Here is a 19,467-nt window from a genome sequence, read left to right as displayed (position 1 = left end):
CAAGTTGCAATGAAGAAAAAGTAATGTAATGTGCACTTCTAATTTCAGAAACAAAATGACACTGAAAAGTATGTAGCACAAATTGCAATGAAGAAAAATAATGTAATGCACACTTCTAGTTTCAGAAACAAAATAGCACTGAAAAGTTTTTAGCACAAACTGCAATGAAGAAAAAAAGGAGTGCAATATGCACAAACAAAATGACACTGAAAAATTTGTAGCACAAATTGCAATGAAGAAAAAATAATGTAATGTGCACTTCTAGTTTCAGAAACAAAATGACACTGAAAAGCTTGTAGTGCAAACTGAAATTAAGAAAAAAATGCTGTATGCACTGCTAGATTAGGAAAGAAAATGACACCGACAAGTTTGCAGCACAAATTGCAATGAAGAAAAAAAACAATGTAATACTTCTAGATTCAGAACAAAATAGCACTGAAAAGGTTTAGCACACACTGCAATGAAGAAAAAAATGCAATATGCACTTCTAGATTGAGAAACAAACAATGTAATACTTCTAGATTCAGAACAAAATAGCATTGAAAAGGTTTAGCACACACTGCAATGAAGAAAAAAATGCAATATGCCCTTCTAGATTGAGAAACAAGATGACACTGAAAAGTTTGTAGTGGAAAATGCACTGAACAAAAAAATGTAGTTTGCACTTATAGTTGCAGAAACAAAATGACACTGAAATGTTTGTAGCACACGCTACAATGAAATTAGCAGTCCCGCATCGCTTCCATTGTTGCATGCAAATGCAAAATTCAGAGTCTGTGTCATTCAGCCTGGTCAGTTTTCTTGCTTCCTCCATTAGAAGCAATGGGCCATTGGATATTTGTCACTATTTCACCTCAAACTTTAATAATAGCTTATCGTCGTCGACATAGCCATTCACATCGAAATAGTCCGCCTTCAGGCTTTTAGCCCTTGAGACGGGTTTTCCCATTTTACTTTCGGGTCTTGTGCATCCATCTACGTGACATTTTTCAGTGTTGACAGTTAGGAAACGCACCTTCCCTTTGTCTGTGGAATGAATGATGCTCAGTGTGAACTCCTTTTTGATGGGCCACTCAAGAAAGCTGTCATAAATTCCCTTTCGCACATAGAAGGAGACGTGAAGCCGTAGTGTACCGGTTGTGTTTTCCAAGAGCAGACCGGGGACGATCGAATAGCCATAGAATGTCACATTAACATCATGGAAGTAGTCTGCAGCCTCTCCTGCAGCTAAAGCCCTGGCCTTCAGTTGTGACCACTTGTCAAGGTACCACTGCACGGGTGCGGAGACGAGCGTGCGCTGGATCATTACTTGTTTCGCGCGGTTTATGAGGTTGTCGATCTTCTGCAGGACATATTCTTGCGAAAAAATGTCGTTTTCAGAGTCCTCTTTCCGACAAGCCTGCAGCGCGTTTCCTATTGCCTCATGAACCGTGCCACTCGGCTCTGGACACTCTGCACTCATTTGAGCCCGAATTTCTTCTGAAGTCGCCAAGACAAAGGCCAAGTCTTCCGGCATAAGTTTACAGAGCGCGTCCTTTGCGCTGTCTTTTACGTCGAAAGTCGCGCTCACGAAGCGACAGACCACGTTGACGTAACGTTTAAGCAGTGACGGCATGAGAGATTGGTTGATCTTGCTAGGTGCAGGAGCTGAACCTGTCCCACTCCTTAGGACGACTAAAGGTGCATCTTGCGCCGCATCGTTTCTTGCATGGTCTTTTGACTTTGAGTCACTTTCTTCTTCGTCATGGGGCAGCACAGACATTTTAGGCAGAGCTAGTTGTTCCTGGTACGAACTGTGCTCTTCTGCTTTGCGTACACTGCCAGTATACTCAGTGGCAGTTGTTTCGCTGGGCAAATATGTGCGCTCTACTTGCATGGTGGCTGCGTTTGCTTCTGTACCTTGTAAGATCGCTTCAGTGCCGGCGTTCAGCTCGGGCGCATTCAACTTGTCGGCCTTCATAATAGCAGTGTTTGATGCTTTACTTTCAGTGATCGCCTGAGTGACAATGTTCAGCTCAGACGAATTCAACGTGCCGGCCTCCAGGATAGTATTGCTTAGTGCCTTACTCTCAATAATCGTCTCAGTGCCAATGTTCAGCTCGAACGCATTCAACGTGCCGGCTTCCAGGATAATAGGGTTTGGTGCCTTATTATCAGTGATCGCCTCAGTGCCGATGTTATGCTCGGGCGAGCTTAATGTGCCGCCCTCTAGAATAATAGCGCTTGACATCTTACTTTCTGTGGTATCCCCAGTGCAACTTAGTTGCTCAGTGCCGATGTTAAACTCGGGCTTACTCAGCGTGCCGGCCTCCAGTATAGTAGCTGTATGCAGGTAGCGACAGCCCCTGCGCCCAATGGTTTCCTGTGACATACTGCGGCCGTTTGGCGATGTTCCAAGCATCTGAGTGTTTCGTACCTGTGTGAAGCCCGAGCTCGACTCCGACTGGCGTTTCTCGCTCCCTGTGATTTCAAGTTGCACGGGAGAAGATATTTTGTGTCCCACCAGCGAGTTGTTGCGGAGGGGGCCGCAGACTTGGTTCTGTAGAGCCTCGGCGTTTGATCTCAGGGTTAGCTGTTCACGCAGACAGTGGTCCACCGGCTCGGAACGGTCGTGAACAGGCCCTTGTTTACCGCAGTAGTTGTATTGTGGTTCAGGTTGACGGGGCGAGCGGAGAGCAGGCAAGACCTTTGTTGGGTGATATTGCCCTGCCAAGGTGAATGCCGGGGCATCAGAAATGACGTTTACCAGTTTGGGATTTGCTTGTTGGTTCGGTGAAAGGCAGAAGTCACCGGCAGCGCCTACATGCCTGATGTCAGCCGGTTGTTTTTGAGTACCCTGGACATCAAAAAGAGCAACCGGCTTCTGTCTGCAGCCCGACGCCAGATGGGCGATGACCGCCCCGTGGGCGACAGCTTGGTTGCATCGGCTGCAAACGACAATATGGTATGCACAGTTTTTGCTGTAATGTTCTGTAACCTTCAGCACCAGGCCAGTGAACTTGCATCCACGCCCGGCATTCCAGCATCTGATCTGCAAGTGGCAAAAAAGTACATTTTTTTAATTGGTTCACAGGAAGGGAAAGGTGCAGTATCTGTCACACTTGCTCTGTGGACACCTGAACCGCGCCGTGAAGGAAGGGAGGAAGGTGGGAGTGAAATTGGAGAGAGAGAAAGGTGAGCCGTAGTGGAGGTCTACGGAGTAATTTCGACCACCTGGGGATCTTTAACGTGCGCTGACATCGCACAGCACACGGAGGCCACTTCGTTTCGCCTCCATCTAAACGCAGCCACGACGCATGGAAAGGCTGAGGAAGACAGAGGACACTTGCTTTCCTGTGTTTTTCACGGCCTTTCTACGTGTGTCTTTCTTGCCCTATTATTCCTTCCAAAATCTATGCGTCACCTTGCCTGTGCACAAGTTTAGTTATACTGCCAACATGAGTATATATTCATCTATACTAAGAAATACGAAGCTAGCACTCAAAGCCGGATTAAGACCACCAGCAGGACTGCATTGGCATATCAAAGTAGGCGACGCGTATACCGCCTTCGCCTCTTCTACCCGTCACCGGCAGCCGTGCTTCATTTTACCCTCTCACTTTCCCCACTTATCCTCTTCGATCCTGACCGATGCCGAAACGACCTTCGCCTCCGTTCTCCTTTATTATTTTAGCTGATCAACAATTTTCCCGCTCCTTTCTTTTCTCCGGGTTTATTTTTCATGATCATCATCATCATCAGCCTGACTATACCCACTGTAGGGCGAAGGCCTCTCCCATATTTCTCCACTTAACCCGGTTCTGTGCTAGCTGTCTCCACTTGACCCCTGCGAATTTATTAACCTAATCCGCCCACCTAACTTTCTGCCGCCCCCTGCTACGCTTTCCTTCCCTTGGAATTCAGTTTGTTACCCTAAGCGACCATCGGTTATCCTCTCTTCGCACTGCATGTCCTGCCGATGCCCATTTCTTCTTCTTAATTTCCACTAGAATGTCGGTAACCTGAGTTATTTCTCTGACCCACTCTGCACGCTTCCTATCTAATAATGTTACCCCTACCATTTTTCGTTCCATAGCCCTCTGGGTTGTCCTCAACTTAAGTAGAACTCTCTTGGATAGCCTCCACGTTTCAACCCCATAGGTGAGTACAGGTAAGATGCAACTGTTATATACTTTCCTCTTTAGCGATACCGGTAAGCTGCTAGTCATAATCTGTGAGTGCGTGCCAAATGCTCTCCATCCCAATCTTATTTTTCTTGTTATTTCCTTTTCATGGTCCGGATCTGCGGTCACTACCTGTCCTAAGTAGACATATTCGCCTACTACTTCCAATACTTCGCTACCTAGTGTAAACTGCTGTACCTTTCCGAGGCTGTTGAGCATTACCTTAGTCTTCTGCATATTGATTTTCAAGCCTACCTTTCTACTTTTCCTGTCTAGATCAGTTCAGTTCAGTCGTTCAGTCGTGTCCGACTCTTCGTGACCCTATGGACCATATCACGCCACGCTTTCCGGTCTCTCACTATCTTCCTAACATCCCATAACTTCATCTGCAGCGCCTCGAGGACGCCATCTAACCATTGCGTTCGCTGCCTACCCCTTCTCCGGTGACCCTCAACCTTTCCCAACATCAAATCTTTCTCCATTGACTCCTCTCTTCTCATCAGATGACCAACGTAGCTGAGCTTTAACTTTAGAATTTCACCCTCCAATGAGCAGTCAGGGTTTATGGTCGACACTATCGTCTGGTTTGATCTTCTGGCCGTCCAAGGAACTCTCAAGATTATCCGCCAGCATCACAATTAAAACGCGTCAATTCTTCGGCGGTCAGCCTTCTTCACAGTCCAACTCTCGCATCCATACATCCCAACTGGAAATACCATAGCACGAGTTATACGGATCTTGGTTGGCAGACTAATGTCACTGCTCTTTCTAGGCGGTCAAGGCTAGCCATGGCTCTCTTTCCCAGAAGTAGGCGTCTCCTAATTTCATGGCTGCAGTCTCCTTCCGGGGTTATCTTGGAGCCCAAGAAGAGAAAATCTGTCACAGCTTCCACTTCTTGTCCTTTGATGCTCCAGGACTTGATGGGGCAAGACGCCATGATCTTTGTCTTTTTAATGTTCAGTTTAAGCCCAAACTTCTCACTCTCTTCTTGTACGCGCATCAGAAGTCTCTTGAGTTAATTCCACTTCACTTTCTGCCATTAAAGTGGTATCATCCGCATATCTAAGGTTGTTGATACGTTCCCCAGCAATCTTCACTCCAGCTGAAGACTCGTCCAGACCGGCCTTCCTCATGATGCACTCAGCATATAGGTTAAATAGGCAGGGCGACAGTATTCAGCCTTGTCTCACTCCTTTCTCAATCGGAAACCAATCAGTAAGACCATGCCCAGTTCTGACTGGTCTCTTGCCCTTCATACAGGTTTTCTCAATCGGAAACCAATCAGTAAGACCATGCCCAGTTCTGACTGGTTTCTTGCCCTTCATACAGGTTTTCTCAATCGGAAACCAATCAGTAAGACCATGCCCAGTTCTGACTGGTCTCTTGCCCTTCATACAGGTTCCTGAGGAGATATATGAGGTGATTTGGAACTCCCCTCTCTTGGAGAGCTTGCCACAATCTACTGTGATCTGCGCAGTCAAACGCTTTCGCATAATCAATAAAGCAGTAGTAGATGGGTTTTTGGAACTCTCTTGCTTTTTTCATGATCCAGAGAAGGTTGGCAATCTGGTCTCTAGTTCCTCTGCCTTGGGAAACCCAGCTTGCACGTCCGGAAGCTCCCGATCCACATACTGCTGCAGCCTACCTAGGAGGATTTTCAACATCACCTAGCTAGCATGCGAAATAAGCGCGATCATGCGGTAGTTGGAACAATCTTTGGCACTGCCTTTCTTTGGAATAGGGTTGTAAACTGACCTCCTCCAATCCTGTGACCACTGCAGGGTTGTCCAAATTTGCTGACATAATGTATATAGAATGTTAACAGCGTCGTCATGGTTGAGTTTTTGAAGCAACTCAGCTGGAATGCCATCAATTCCGCTAGCTTTGTTCTTAGCAAGGCTGGCTAAGGCCCATTCAACTTCTCTCTTCGGGATGCCCGGCTCGAGATCAGTAATCACAGCCGTCTTATGTTGGGTTTGCACATCCGGGTCCTTCTTGTACAGTTCTGTGTATTCCTGCCACCTCTTCTTTATTTCTGAGGCTTCCGTGAGGTCCCTGCCTCGTTTGTCCTTTATCACGCCCAGCTTAGCACAGAAGCTTCCTTTGATATCTTTGATTGTCTTATACGGAGCTCTTGTGTTCCTCAACTGGCTGTTGTCCTCAACTGCTTGGCACTGTATGTTCAGGAAGGCATTCTTATCTCTACTTACAATTTTCTGAAAATCCGCATTGAGAGCCTTGTATCTTTCTTTTTCACCCATAATTTTTGTCATCCTCCTTTCCTCAGCTATTTGCAAAGCCTCTTCAGATAACCAGTTTGCTTTCTTGCATTTCTTTTGCTTTGGAACTACCTTAGTAGCAACTTCTTGTATTATATCACGCACATCAGTCCACATCTCTTCAGGCTCTCTGTCTTGTAGATCTAATTCTTGAAATCGATTCCTCACTTCTACAGCATATTCTGATGGAATTTGATCCAGATCATACCTGGAAGGCCTTCTAGTTTTCTGCGTTTTCCTCAATCGAAGCTTAAATTTGGCAACAAGAAGCTGATGATCGGTGCTACAATCGGCCCCAGACCTTGTTTTTACTGCTTGTATAGCGCTTCTCCATCTCTGCCGGCAAAGAATATAATCAATCTGATTCCTGTTCAGACCATCTGGTGAAGTCCATGTGTACAGGCGCCTCTTGTGCTGTTGAAGATGAGTATTCGCTGTGGTCAGGTTATTTTCTTGACAAAACTCTACTAGCCTCTGCCCAGCTTCATTTGCCTCACCGAGACCGAACTTGCCTGTAATTCCGGATATTTCTTCACTCCCCACCTTAGCATTCCAGTCTCCAATGATTAAAAGGACGTCTGATGAGGGAGTGCGGTCTAAAAGGCATTGCAGGTCAGCATAAAATGTCTCAGCGTCAGCTTCTTCAGCAGTAGTGGTTGATGCATAGACTTGGATAACTGTTATATTGAAAGGCTGACCTTGGATCCGAAGTGAAATCATTCGGTGGTTTTTGGGGTTGTACCCTAGCACTGCTTCGTCCATTCTTCTGTTTACTATGAGAGCGACCCCATTCCTTCTCCTGGATTCGTGCCCACAATAAAAGACATAATGGTCGCCGGAATTAAATTCTCCCATTCCGGTCCACTTGAGCTCGCTGATACTCAAGATATCAATATTCAATCTGTCCATTTCTCGCTTGATATCCAGTTTACCTTGCGTCATAGATCTTACATTCCATGTTGCTATGTGATATATCTCCTTGCAACATCGGACTTTCCGGTCGCTTCCCGACACATCCACAACTGAGCGTCCTTTTGGCTTTAGCCCAGCCGCTTCATTCGTCCTGGAGCTACTAGGAATCGCCCTTTGTTCATCTCCAGTAACAAGTGGGACGCCTTCCAACCTGGGGGGCTCATCTTCCGGCGCCATATCCTTAATGCTATTGTGACTGGTCATAGGGTTTTCTTGGCAGGAAATACTGGAGTGGGTTTCCATTACCTTCTCCAGTGAATCACATTTTGTCAGAGCTCTCTGCCGTGACCTGTCTTTCTTGGGGTGGCCCTACACAGCAGAGCTCACGACTTCATCGAGTTTCGCAAGCCCCTCCGCCACGACAAGACAGTGATTCATGAAGGGGTCCTGTCTAGGTCACCAATCATTATTTGCAGTTCATCCCCCGAGTTGCTCAGCAAGACAATGTCATCAGCAAATCGCAGATTACTGAAGTATCTCCATCTACCCTTACCTAACTGCTCCCATTCCAAGTCTCTGAATACTTCCTCTAAGCAAGCTGTGAATGGTACTGGTGAGATTGTGTCTCCTTGCCTAACACCTTTCTTTATGGGAATTTTGTTGCTTTCTTTATGTAGAACTGTGGTTGCTGTGCAGCCACTATATATATCTTCCAGCACTTTCACGTACGGCTCGTCTACCCCCTGATTTCGCAATGCCTGCATCACCGCCGAGGTTTCAACTGAGTCAAATGCATTTTCGTAATCAATGAATGCTATGTATAAGGGCTGGTTATATTCCGAGCATTTTTCTATCACCTGATTGATGGTATGGATATGATCGATAGTAGAGTACCGTTTCCGAAAACCTGCTTGATCTTTTGCTTGATTGCAGTCTAAGGTTGTCCTGATTCTATTAGCGATTAGTAAATACCTTATACGTAACAGACAGTAAGCTGATTGGTCTGTAATTTTAAGGTCCCTGAGTCCCCTTTCTTATGAATGAGAATAATGTTTGCATCCTTCCATGGTTCCGGTACCGTCGATGACACCAGGCACTGCGTATACAGGGTGGCCAGCTTTTCTAACACGATATCCCCCCCCCCCGTCCTGCAGCAAATCTGTAGTTATCTGATCCTCTCCAGCTGATTTCCCCTTTTCATAGTTTCTAATGCTTTCTTGACCTCGTCCTTCGTAACTGGTGGAACGTCCGACTGTTTTTCCCTACCGCCAATCTCCTTACGGTCCTGACTACTTTGGCTACTGTACAGATCTGTATAGAACTCCTCGGCTACTTTGACTATCTTGTCCATATTCGTGATGACGTTGCCCTCCTTGTCCCTTATCGCATACATCTGGTTTTTGCCTATGCCCAATTTCTTCTTTGATATGGGGCCTCTAAATGACACCTTCCAGCGCACCGGCCTACTCGGCCATGTCACGTCGTCTCATAACTGCCACATTTTATCGAGTTATCAGCGCTTGGAAATAAAACGTCACACTGTGACGTTATTACTGCACCCTTGAGGCTTTGGAGAACCAACGCCTCCTCACAGTTCGTTGAAGCCGGACATTTAACGCTAACGCGTTAAAAGAAGTACAAATAATCGCCTTCTGCGGCAGTGGCTTCCGTAATGGGCAGTAGTGAGCATGAGTAATATGTTGCCGTGGTGCAGTGATAGCCTTGTCTCTGTTGCGAAATCAATGGATGGCCAGGCCTGACAGGATGAGTCACGTGAGGCTCGAAAAAATTGCAATGCAAACCTAATGTAAATGTCAAGTTTTAATACAAGGAATAAGCCAGACAGCCTCAAGCGCTGAAATCATAATAAACAACGTACCAATAGCTCTGCTGTTTTTCTCGTGCCTCACGAGTCAAACACAGGTAGCAGCCATCGTTCGGTTGATGAAACCGAAACAAAACCGCATAAAGAATTCAAACAAATAATTTGGTGATCGTAGGCGAACCGCGGGTTATGTAACGTCACCTTGAAGAAAAAATATTCAAGTGAAAGTTTACTGTCTTACGCGCAGCCACTTCTCATTCTATAATCCGTCTATATATACGCGCGCTGAGTTGAACCGTTCAACGGTTCATCTCTGGTACACCCAGTTGCTTATAAAGCGACTGGGGTTGGCAGGATCAGTGTGTGTGTATGGGCCCTTTAGCAGTTTCTGGAAGTAAGCTTATCTTGGGGAAGAAATTAGGTGCAGTGCTAAAGACTTCTTGCACCACCTGCCGCGGCTTGTAGTCGCGGCGATGGAATGAGCGCAGCTGTGCGAGTGGAGCGCGTTGCTTGCTGTAGACGTCTACGTTACTAGAGCCATTTCTGCATAGGGCGGATGCACGAAGTCTGTTTTCTGCGCAGGACAGCTAAATGGAAGTGATGCCTTTGTGCACTTCATACTTTCAGGTTTTGTAAATCACGGAATCCGCAGGGTGTAAGTAACGGCACCCTCACCCTTGCGGGCATTACAGTGACAAGCGTTACAGGCTTGTCCCCCTGGTCTCCACGTCACATTTGTGATACGTGCGTAACCGGAGGGTGGTTGAAAATAAAGGAGGATCAAGGTTACGCATTCTTTCTTTACACCCTCTAACAGGTGTGGCTTCAAAAAATGTTGGTAAAATTATGTTTAGGGACTAAGCACATCAATTAGCGTGAACTGATAGATCCCACGAGCGACTTGCGATCAACCCTGGCGATCCTGTTCAATGTTTCCGTTAACCAACTGAGGACTGAAGCTATGGCCTGCTGCGGGCCGGTGCTGAGTGTCGACGAGGGCTAGATAGGACGTGTGGCCACAACAGTGTTCGGAAAGTGTGTTTGCTCTAGAGGAAGGATGCTGACTGCCTAATCTATTTCCGACTGCCGTGTTTCAACGCTAGCCGCAATATGAATAAGTGTAAATAGAGCTGCAACTGCTACTTGTGTCGTGTCCGTCCTGCGTTTTTACCTCTGACCTCATGGGGGTCGAGCCGCTTCACGATCCCACCACTGCCACCAGTGTTATACCGGTTTCCATTGGGCGAACAGGAGCACTTTTAGCTCCACTAAAAGTGCTCTAGCGAGTTTCAGCGCTTACCAGTGGTCGAACAGGAGCAGTAGCGTTGTGTTCTACTGGCGGAGGAAGCGCGCTTTTGGGGTCCCGGGAGCAGCCGAGAGCAGTCCTCGGTGCTCCGTCGCCAGCGGCGGAGTTCAGGGAGAACGGAGGAAGTCACGTGACCTTTTTGATGTCACTTTTGGCACGGCCGGTGTCGAGGTAGAGCGCGCGCGCTCTCTTCCTCGAGACCGGCCGTGCTTCTGGTTATTCGCCGCCCGAAGCCCGGGCAGGGCGGTCGAGAAAAATGGCGGAAGACGGCAGCGGTGGCGTTCGGCCACTGTAGTTCGGCTGGCACATACGGGCAACGCAAGCGCGGGAAAAGTTTGATCACATGACGCCTGACGTCACGCGCTCCGCTTCGGTACGCTGCTCTCCGAGCAGCGTGAATGTTCCATTGGGGAGACGAGAACGCGCATCCCCAGTGCTTTCGTGCGCTGCTCTGGCTGCTCGTTGCTCTTGCTCCTGTTCGCCCAATGGAAACCGGTATTAGACGTCGGGAGCCGATGCCACTTGGACCATCTCCTTCCAGAACAACGGCCGACTAAACCGGAGCGAGAACACCACGGTCACTATTCTAATCTGTGTATCTCACGTCTCTGAATCCACAAGGCGAGCTGAACGAAAGGTTACTTTATACATAATTTACAGGCGTGGCACAGGATAGCACAACATCGGCCCGATGTTGTGCTACTGGCTACGGGCGACTATCTTCACACAGCGCCGGCCAGGGAGATTCCGCCACGTCCCCTCCGGCGACCAGCACAACACTCGATGGACGCTCACGACAGTCTCACACGACAACCAGCAGAGCGCCTTCTTTTATAGGCAAGCGTCATGTTTGTAAACAAAGGTGGTACTGCGGTCGGCAGCGACAAGGGGCGTAGGCAAAAACGCAGCGTGCCTACACTGCGCCAAGCGACGCCGCCTTCTAAACCAGTTCGCGCGTGCAAATATTCTGAAGCGTAAGCTTTGCTTGTGCGTAGAAATAGTTTGGTCTATGCCTGGAGAGTAGTTCAGCACTTTACTAGCCGAATAATGCTGGAATTACCTGGCGAAGAGCGCTGTATTGGCTTCCTTCTTCGTGGCCTCGACAGCGCGCGGATACGGTGGGCGACTGTAGCAACGTTGGACTGTAGTGACTGATTAAATTTAATGAAAACGAGAAATCACAATGTATATGAAAAACTAATATATAGTGAACACTTTCCAACCTCCGGGCCTATTGTTAGCGCATGCAAGGACGATATGATATTTGATTGGAAGTGCGTTTTTCATATGACGACTATTTTGATTGGTATGTTTTCTGCTGCTCCAAGCACCTTCACTCTAAAGAACAATATAACCGGCAACTATATTGAACTAGAAATCATATTTTTAGCTCACTGTATCAGCAAGTCATAGAACTTCAGTGAATATGAACTCAATCTTCTAGTTCTTTCTAGCATTCGCCTAGTGGGCGCGCTGCGAACTTGTTTTATCCTGCTCGATAAAAAGACGTTTGATGTCTTTTTAATCGCACAGACGTAGTCAGGGTCATCCACAGGCCGGTATAAGTTCTATGTCTTTGTGCGCGCTTGCCAGACGTAACGTAACTTTTTCCTTAGACGTGTACTTGTCTCAAACGGCCACTTAACGCGCTTCCGCTTTTCAAATTCGACTTACTAAACTTGTACGTGACACAGATTACGTGAAAATTGTGTCAGTGAATATACATGATGGCTCGTAAGAATGCCGTTTTTTTTTTCTTTTTTTTTTTTTTTTTTGCTATGAGCGCAAATGCAATGTTCTCCACGATGTCCACGATCACTTGCGCAATTTGCACGATCTGCTGAGCATTTTTTAATATATTGTGAAAAATTTTATTCTAATGCTCGTCATCTTATTCTGCTTATTTTTCAACCCTCATAGCCAATTTCACTTTGGGACATTAAGCTTAATGTACCATACATAACACAATTAAATATCGTGCTCGACCAGAGCTGGTTGTACGTACGTGGTTAATTCGTTCATTATGATCTTAATGACCTTCAAGATAAAATTTAATACTCTGAGAAATAGCACTGCTTCACTTTGTCCGGATCCTAACGATGTTCACGCGAGTTCTAGGACCGTTGATGAAGAGTGCGTCGCTCGTTGAAATTCGGGAAAGTGAAAACCGAGAAAAGCTACTTCACAACTCTTGGCCTGTTTCGGCAATATCGCGCTGGCGTGAGCGCTCAAGGTCACTGCAGTTGCCTTCGCAGCAGCTTTTGTGTCCTTTTCTGTACGAAAATATGCACGGGTAGTGCCGCAGATTAATGGAACTCACAGCGCGGTTTCCTAAATGCGTTCGAGATCATACGCGCACGGAATATCACGTCTAAGCTTCTTATGGCCTGGTAGTATATACACCAAAACGTGAACGAGCTGCAGGCGTTTGTTATTGCGCTATTCGTCGTGTGGCCGAAAAGGTGGTGAGTTTTCGCGTGCATGCGATTCAGCCTTAAATGTTAACCATTTCGGCAACATCCCCATGCACGTGAACGCGACGGCGGCACGCGTCGCGCGCAGCCTTCGCGCGAACAGAAATGCATGTGTCTCGTCGCTCGGATATGCCGAAATAGAAAATTTCGCTCGTTCGCCCGGAAGTAACCGGACGTCACTGCCGCTCATTTCGCATGCTTTCTTTATTTTGCTGTGTTGCATTGTGATTGTGCATTACCGCGTAAACATTTCGCTTTGTACGAACAATGGTGGATACCCAAGGATTCGAAGAACGTCTAATCGCAACCGAAACAATAAAAACAAGGGGTCACGTGACTATTCCTGCCGACTACAGTGCAAGTTCACACACATTCGATACGGTTTGTTGTAAATACATTTTACCTTGCCATGTTGTCGCAAAATAACTTTAATTCTTGCAATCGTTATGGCTGTTCTTGGATTTGGCAGTAGTTTTGCGGTGTACTAAGCCACTATGCCAGCCAAATGCCAGCCACACAACCTACACAGAGCGTCGTCGCCGTTTCGCTCGGTTCGCGCTGTCGCTTGCATGCGTATTCCCCAGTAGGCGACGGAGCGAACCATGATCGCTTTCGCATGTGATCAGGGGCCGTATTACGCACCGCTCTCAAACGGATCGCTCTCAAAATCGCTCTCAAAGGCCTATGCCCTATTGGTCAGTTCTGACCGGTCAGTTCTGCGTCACCAGTGGACGTCATGAGACGTCATGAACACAAAAGAAACGATGACTTTGAGCACCTAAATATGGCCGCCAATTGAAAGCGTTTTTTTTTTTTTTTTTTTTTGAGAGCGACAGAAGCAGTCTCAAACGTTTGAGAGTGAAAATGGCGGCCGCGTAAATTGCGATGCGCCGCCTTGAGGCATTGTATCGGCGATCCACAGCGAAGAATGAAGCACGAGCACGCGTTTGACTTGCCGGACAAGTTGCTCCGGCTCTGTTCAACTCGGGAACAAGCAGAAAGTGTAGTGACTGCGCGACGATTGCCGACGAACATCGATGAACGGCGGTTTGCGGGCGAGTGCGTCGTCACCGCGGCGGCAAGCGCACCGCATTTTTTTGCTACCGGAGGCTTCCAACCACGATTATACCGTGCTTCCAACGTACGTAGGGAATGTAAGATCGTTTGCATCACGCAGTGCGTCGGTAGCGGAAGCCATCGGGTGGAACGATGATTGCCGTCAAGGATACGGAAACAAGTCGCTAGGCAAGGGGTTCTACGCACGTTGTGAACATCACAATGAGTAGATTTTGTTAGTGACTGCGTGTGTTTGCCGAAGAGTTCTGAAGATCATAGTAAGCTTGTATTGTGCCTGCTTTATCTCAGATCTGCGACGCGAACACGCGCATTTCGTGACCCTGGCTGCCCCGCCGGACCAACGCCTCCTCCACGGCGCGTTCGTCTAGCGTTTGTGAATGCGCCGTAAAAACGCCTGCTTCTTTTCATTTCATCCTTCTGTCAATTATATATGCGCGAATCAAAAGCGTCCAAAATAAAGTTGTAAGTTCAGTGCAGTTGTGTGTGTCCCTAGTCTTGTCCTTGTCTGCCAGCGCTGCGACACCATAATGTTTGATAGCGGTACTCCTGTGCACCGAAAGGTGATCGAAGGTCTGCTGAACACCTGCGTCTTTTTCCTGATTAAGATCTAAAAACCCGTGTTGGTCATCGAACGATCTTGATTATATGCATTGATGTGTGCAATACCACTTGTTGTAAGTCGGCTTCTCTGCAAGGCTTTTTTTCCAACCAAAAGGTCTCGTTCCCACTCGTGCATTGTTTTTTAACAGTTGTCTTCAAAATGACCTAGCGAGAGCTGTCGAAAGGGTTCTGTATACCTGCCCTTTATATGTAAAGCACAGAATGAAGGGACTATTGATTGTCCAGCGCGCCTTGCTCCTCGATGACTGGTTTCGAGCCATTTGTCACGCTCCCTGCCTGCGACACATTTGCGGCTTGAAAGTGAATGCGCCGTAAAAACGCCTGCTTCTTTTCATTTCTGCAAAGACCGGGAGTCTTTTCTGAGGACAAGACTTTTTTTTTTTTTTTTTTTGAAAACAAGCCTTGCAGGGAGAGACTGACTTAGATTTCGGCTTCGGCAAGAGATACATTTCCTGAATATGCTGAGACGGGCTATATGCCAAAGAATGCATGTTGCAGTGAAATTTTGTTCATGGCAAAAGCAATAGGAGACAAATATTTATAGTGTTTAAATTTATTTGCTGCCTAAGAAATCGGGGTGCTTCTGTTATGCAGGTAATCATCACTACCAAGTTACAAGGCTGTCCTTACAATGATGCTTGCCTAAACAGCATTGGCACACGTTGTAAGCATTCCTGCGAATGTTTACGTTTACGATTCTGGCTGTGGGGTACTTAGTATGGATCTTCAATTGAGTGCTAAAGCATGCTCAAAAGCTGTTGAGATTAGCAAAAGATGGGCCTAAGTGGATGTCATATTTTGGTCACCCATGAGACGGCAACTACCCACTGAAGTCATGGCTGATTACACCAGCGCCAAGCCATCCCAGTCCCAGCTCGCTGTCTCTTCTTTGCTACCGTCTTGCAGCCTGGTACAGTTGGCTGTGGTCACTGTGGTGTAAACATGCTTAAACTGAAAAGTGCAGTATTACAGCAAGGCAGTAAAAGTTCATGATGCTGACTGTAATCAGAAAATACTACCAACAAAGATCTTTTTTTTTTACTGCCACTTATATTCAGTATAAACACTTATTTCTTGGCAGCAGCATTTCACTCTAGTGTTTTTACTGCAAAAGAGGCAGCATATAGAGAAGCACATGCACCTTGATATACATTGACCATACAACATTGACATGTACATTCGAGAATAAATTACTAGACCCAAAGAAGCCATTCCATTGCATATTGAAGCTACCTATACAAATAGGTACTGTATGCATGGTGCAGTATACAAAATGCTTATATATCAGATATAACAAAGCTGTAGCTGCTGCTCTGCTGTAGCAGCTGCTAGGAGAATAGTGCATTTTACTTGGCTTCAGTGCCCAGAATGACTGCTGAATGACAAAAATCTTAGTGACAATAAAATAACTGCAATCATAACAAATGCATTGCTGGGGCTATGTGTGAATAAAGGTTATTTTACACTAATAAAACGTGCAACACTGTCAAGAAGAATGCTAAACAGCTTGAAGACAGTAGAGGAAGCTAAACTATAAGCATCCAATAAATGACTACGCCATAAATGTGTGATATACACATTTTGCACAGCTACTTTTGTCATTGGCACTTATTTTCTAAGTCTTTTCAACAAATAACCAAAAAAATTCATCTTCTGTTCAAACTGATATTTTAATAAAAAAGGCTTGTACATAATTCACACAATATTGAAAGAGAATGCGTAATGTGTGTAAAATGAACATATTTTGAAACACTAAAGACTCTTTGATGGATATAAAGGCACTTGAAAGCTAGTTGTCATAGTGCAATCGCAGAAATTGAGCCGATTTCGAGCTCGCTCGCGGCATCACATGCATGATACGCTTGCTTTTCCTGCCGACAGAGTGCATACCGTCTAGCACGAACAGAAACTATGACACCGTCAGAGAGGCCTTGCAACAATGTGCGACCAACACCATCACTCTTACCGCTGCGCGAAATGCAACATACTAGACATCCCTGCTCAGGCCTACCTTTATCGCCTCTAAACTGAGGTCTGGTAGAACAAACTCGTTCACGCCTCGGTGACAATTAAAAAAAAAAAAAAAAAAAAAAGTGCTTTCTTTCTCTTGCACAAACCAAAACGGAGCGTAAATGTCGGTTTCTGTACCTCACACAGAACATCAGCAACTGAACATGAACGGAATGGAGCAGCAGTAGCATCAATCGCAATATGAAGAACCGAGCCCAATGTGCCTGAAGTCAACTGGTTGCGAAGCACAGCAGCGAGTCACTGTGGCTTGCACGACAAGTTAGTGGTGAAGGGTCGTGCGTGGGATCTCGTTTCCCGCACTGCAGTCGCGAGCTCTTGCATAGCGGCTGACACCTACTTTACTGATACTGTCAGCTTCCATCTATCGGTAGAAGTAATAGTGTAGCCTTCATTTTCCTCTTGTATTTTCCAAAGAAACAACACTAGATCACATGGCTACCGCTCGTCGCTCTTGTCATCGCTGGTAAGCACTGATGAAAAACACTCTTCAGCAAGCTATTTTCGTAACAAACACTTTCACCAAGCTGTTCGCTGCAGGTTCGTAGCCTTTACTGCTTTCAGATTTTTCCGGCAACTAACAACATCCGCAGAGGACCTCGATTTTAAACTACGCGTAAAAAGCAGCAACTAGACGGGAAAATCAGCTGTTTCTTTGCAGGCCGCCATGTTCACGCCTCGCTGTCGTCAGCTGACCCTCGCGGCGAAAATCGTTACCTAGGAGCACATTTAATTGTAATACTGAAAATGCTTCTATTTTTAGTTGCCGTATTATAGCTTCGAACAATGTTTCTTAGGTAAATAGAACATTTATACTTTTATTCGCTGCGTTTTCAGGAAAAATGTTTGCACACGACCCCTTTATCGTGCAAATAAAAGTTTCCGGGGTGGGGCTTTGCTATTAAGCACCCTAGCCTGCTTGTAATTGGCTAAAGCCGTGATGTCGTCACACTTCACACTTCACATGTCTGAGCCGCGTCATTTTGACGTCACGCTCTCAAACTTGAGAACGATTTTGAGAGCGGTGCGTAATCCGGCCCCTGGGTGCGCAATCAGCGCAATCGCGTGACACATGGATGACGCAGCCGATACGTCACATACACGTATCTCGTGGATTTTTTTTTTTTTTTTTTCCCTTGAGAGAAGCGCATCGCTCAGTCAAAAGGCGCGATGCGCGGGAATGTGGAGTGGGCGACGATTCTGTGATTCGCAATTTTTTGCTTTCGTTCTTCTTTTTCCGCTGGTTTGGTGGAGTGGCTGGTATACGAAGCGACGCAGAGACGCAGAGTCGCGAGTCTGCTTCGAAGCGCGCAGCAGTGTTTGCGCGTTTGCTTTCCTCATTGTAACGGAAACGTGCAAGAGTACTAACGTATGCGAGGCTGCAAATTTATTGAATACCTTCGCGTGAGTTATCTTCACACACGCATGTCCACACGCATGAGCTTTGTAATGGCGGAAAGAACTAACTGTCAAGTCTGAGAGCATCGTCTAAGGGCGCGTAAACGACGTTTGGAATTTAGCTGTGAAATTATCAGACCACCGCAGCCCATACCACACTGCTACAAAAAAAAAAAAAAAAAAAGAAGCAAGCGTGCATACTAGAGTAGAGACCCCCCTCCGATGGAGCCAGATTAAGCGCTGCTTAGGGGTCATTCCAAGCACAGAGCTGAAGGTCAAATCAAGCTTGGAAATGACCTTTAACGCAATGGTTTACAGGAAGGAAAGGCGCTGTTTCTGTCAAACTTTCTTCATGGACACCTGAACCGCGCCCGTGAGATCATTTCTAAGCATCATTTTTCATTCAGCTCTGCATGCGAGAAGTGGAGCTTCGCTCTAAAAACTAGACTAATGTATGCGAAAGAAAATTAGCGCTGTACTTTGGTCTCGAGCAGCACTGGTTTTAAACTGCATTTCACCTATATAACGAAAAAAACACGAACAATCAGGCGAGCAATGGACAGGGGTTTGTCCTGTTTCGTCATTCTCAAACTATTTATGCCGCTCTCCCATAGTCATGACGCAATCAACGCATTAACATGTTATTGCACGCCTCAGGTTACCTAAATCGGTGTACCTAAATCAGCTTTCTGTTAAATATTCTACGGCGCGCTTTTATAGAAGCCAAGATCGGAAAAGGAAATTTCTGTTGTAGCTTACGTGTTTTGAAGCCAGGTCTTCGACGGAGTAGATCATCACGGCAACGTCATACTGCTGGAAGTGCTGCGCGTCCAAAGCGCAGGCGTTTTTTCGTTTTGTGCAGTGGCCGTAGCAACCAGCGCAGACGATGTGAGAGCAAGGCAGCATCATCATGGTCGCGCACACGCGGCCACAATAGGTACACTTGCGGCTGGGAGGCAACGGCTCCAGGAAGCATGTCAGTCTCCAGTTCAGTTCAGTACCGAAACCACAAAGCATGTAAGTGGTTCCAGCCATCTCCGCCCCCTAAGAGGAAGACGCGTCGGTCTTCCTACTCCACCGGCGTCTCGGTACACCTGACGGCAGTTTCTGCTCTGTACTCCAAGTGCTCGCCTTTGCAGACCAAGTTCACCAGCAGCAGACCCTGGAAATAAAATCGACGTGTACTAATCGTGCTCCGACTGCGCGTCGGTGTGCGTCGCGTGCTCACGCTAGAACGTTGGCTCGAGCTGGTCACGACGCGCTAGAAGAGAAAGAAAACTCGTGAGCACATCTGTGAATATTCATGCACAGATGAGATTCAGAAAGAGCTACTTTTATTTTGTGCTTTTATTTTGGGTAAGATAAATTATATTATGTATTCGAT

General features: G+C 46.5%; 1 protein-coding gene across 1 annotated transcript; it reads right to left on the bottom strand.

Moving 5' to 3' along the window:
• Positions 1-291: 291 nt before the first annotated feature.
• LOC146203730 (uncharacterized) lies at positions 292-19,240 on the bottom strand. Its single transcript, XM_084588902.1, has 2 exons — positions 18,843-19,240; positions 292-3,031 (listed from the first exon to the last, which is right to left on the bottom strand). The coding sequence occupies exons 1-2, from the start codon at positions 19,116-19,118 to the stop codon at positions 845-847; spliced, it is 2,463 nt and encodes an 820-aa protein (XP_084445028.1). The 5' UTR covers positions 19,119-19,240; the 3' UTR covers positions 292-844.
• Between the last annotated feature and the right edge of the window lie 227 nt (positions 19,241-19,467).

The sequence above is a fragment of the Amblyomma maculatum genome, chromosome 1, assembly GCF_055883805.1.
Source record: "Amblyomma maculatum isolate TAMU_Amacu chromosome 1, ASM5588380v1, whole genome shotgun sequence".
NCBI lineage: Eukaryota > Metazoa > Arthropoda > Arachnida > Ixodida > Ixodidae > Amblyomma > Amblyomma maculatum.
This window is presented reverse-complemented; position numbering and strand designations above follow the sequence as displayed.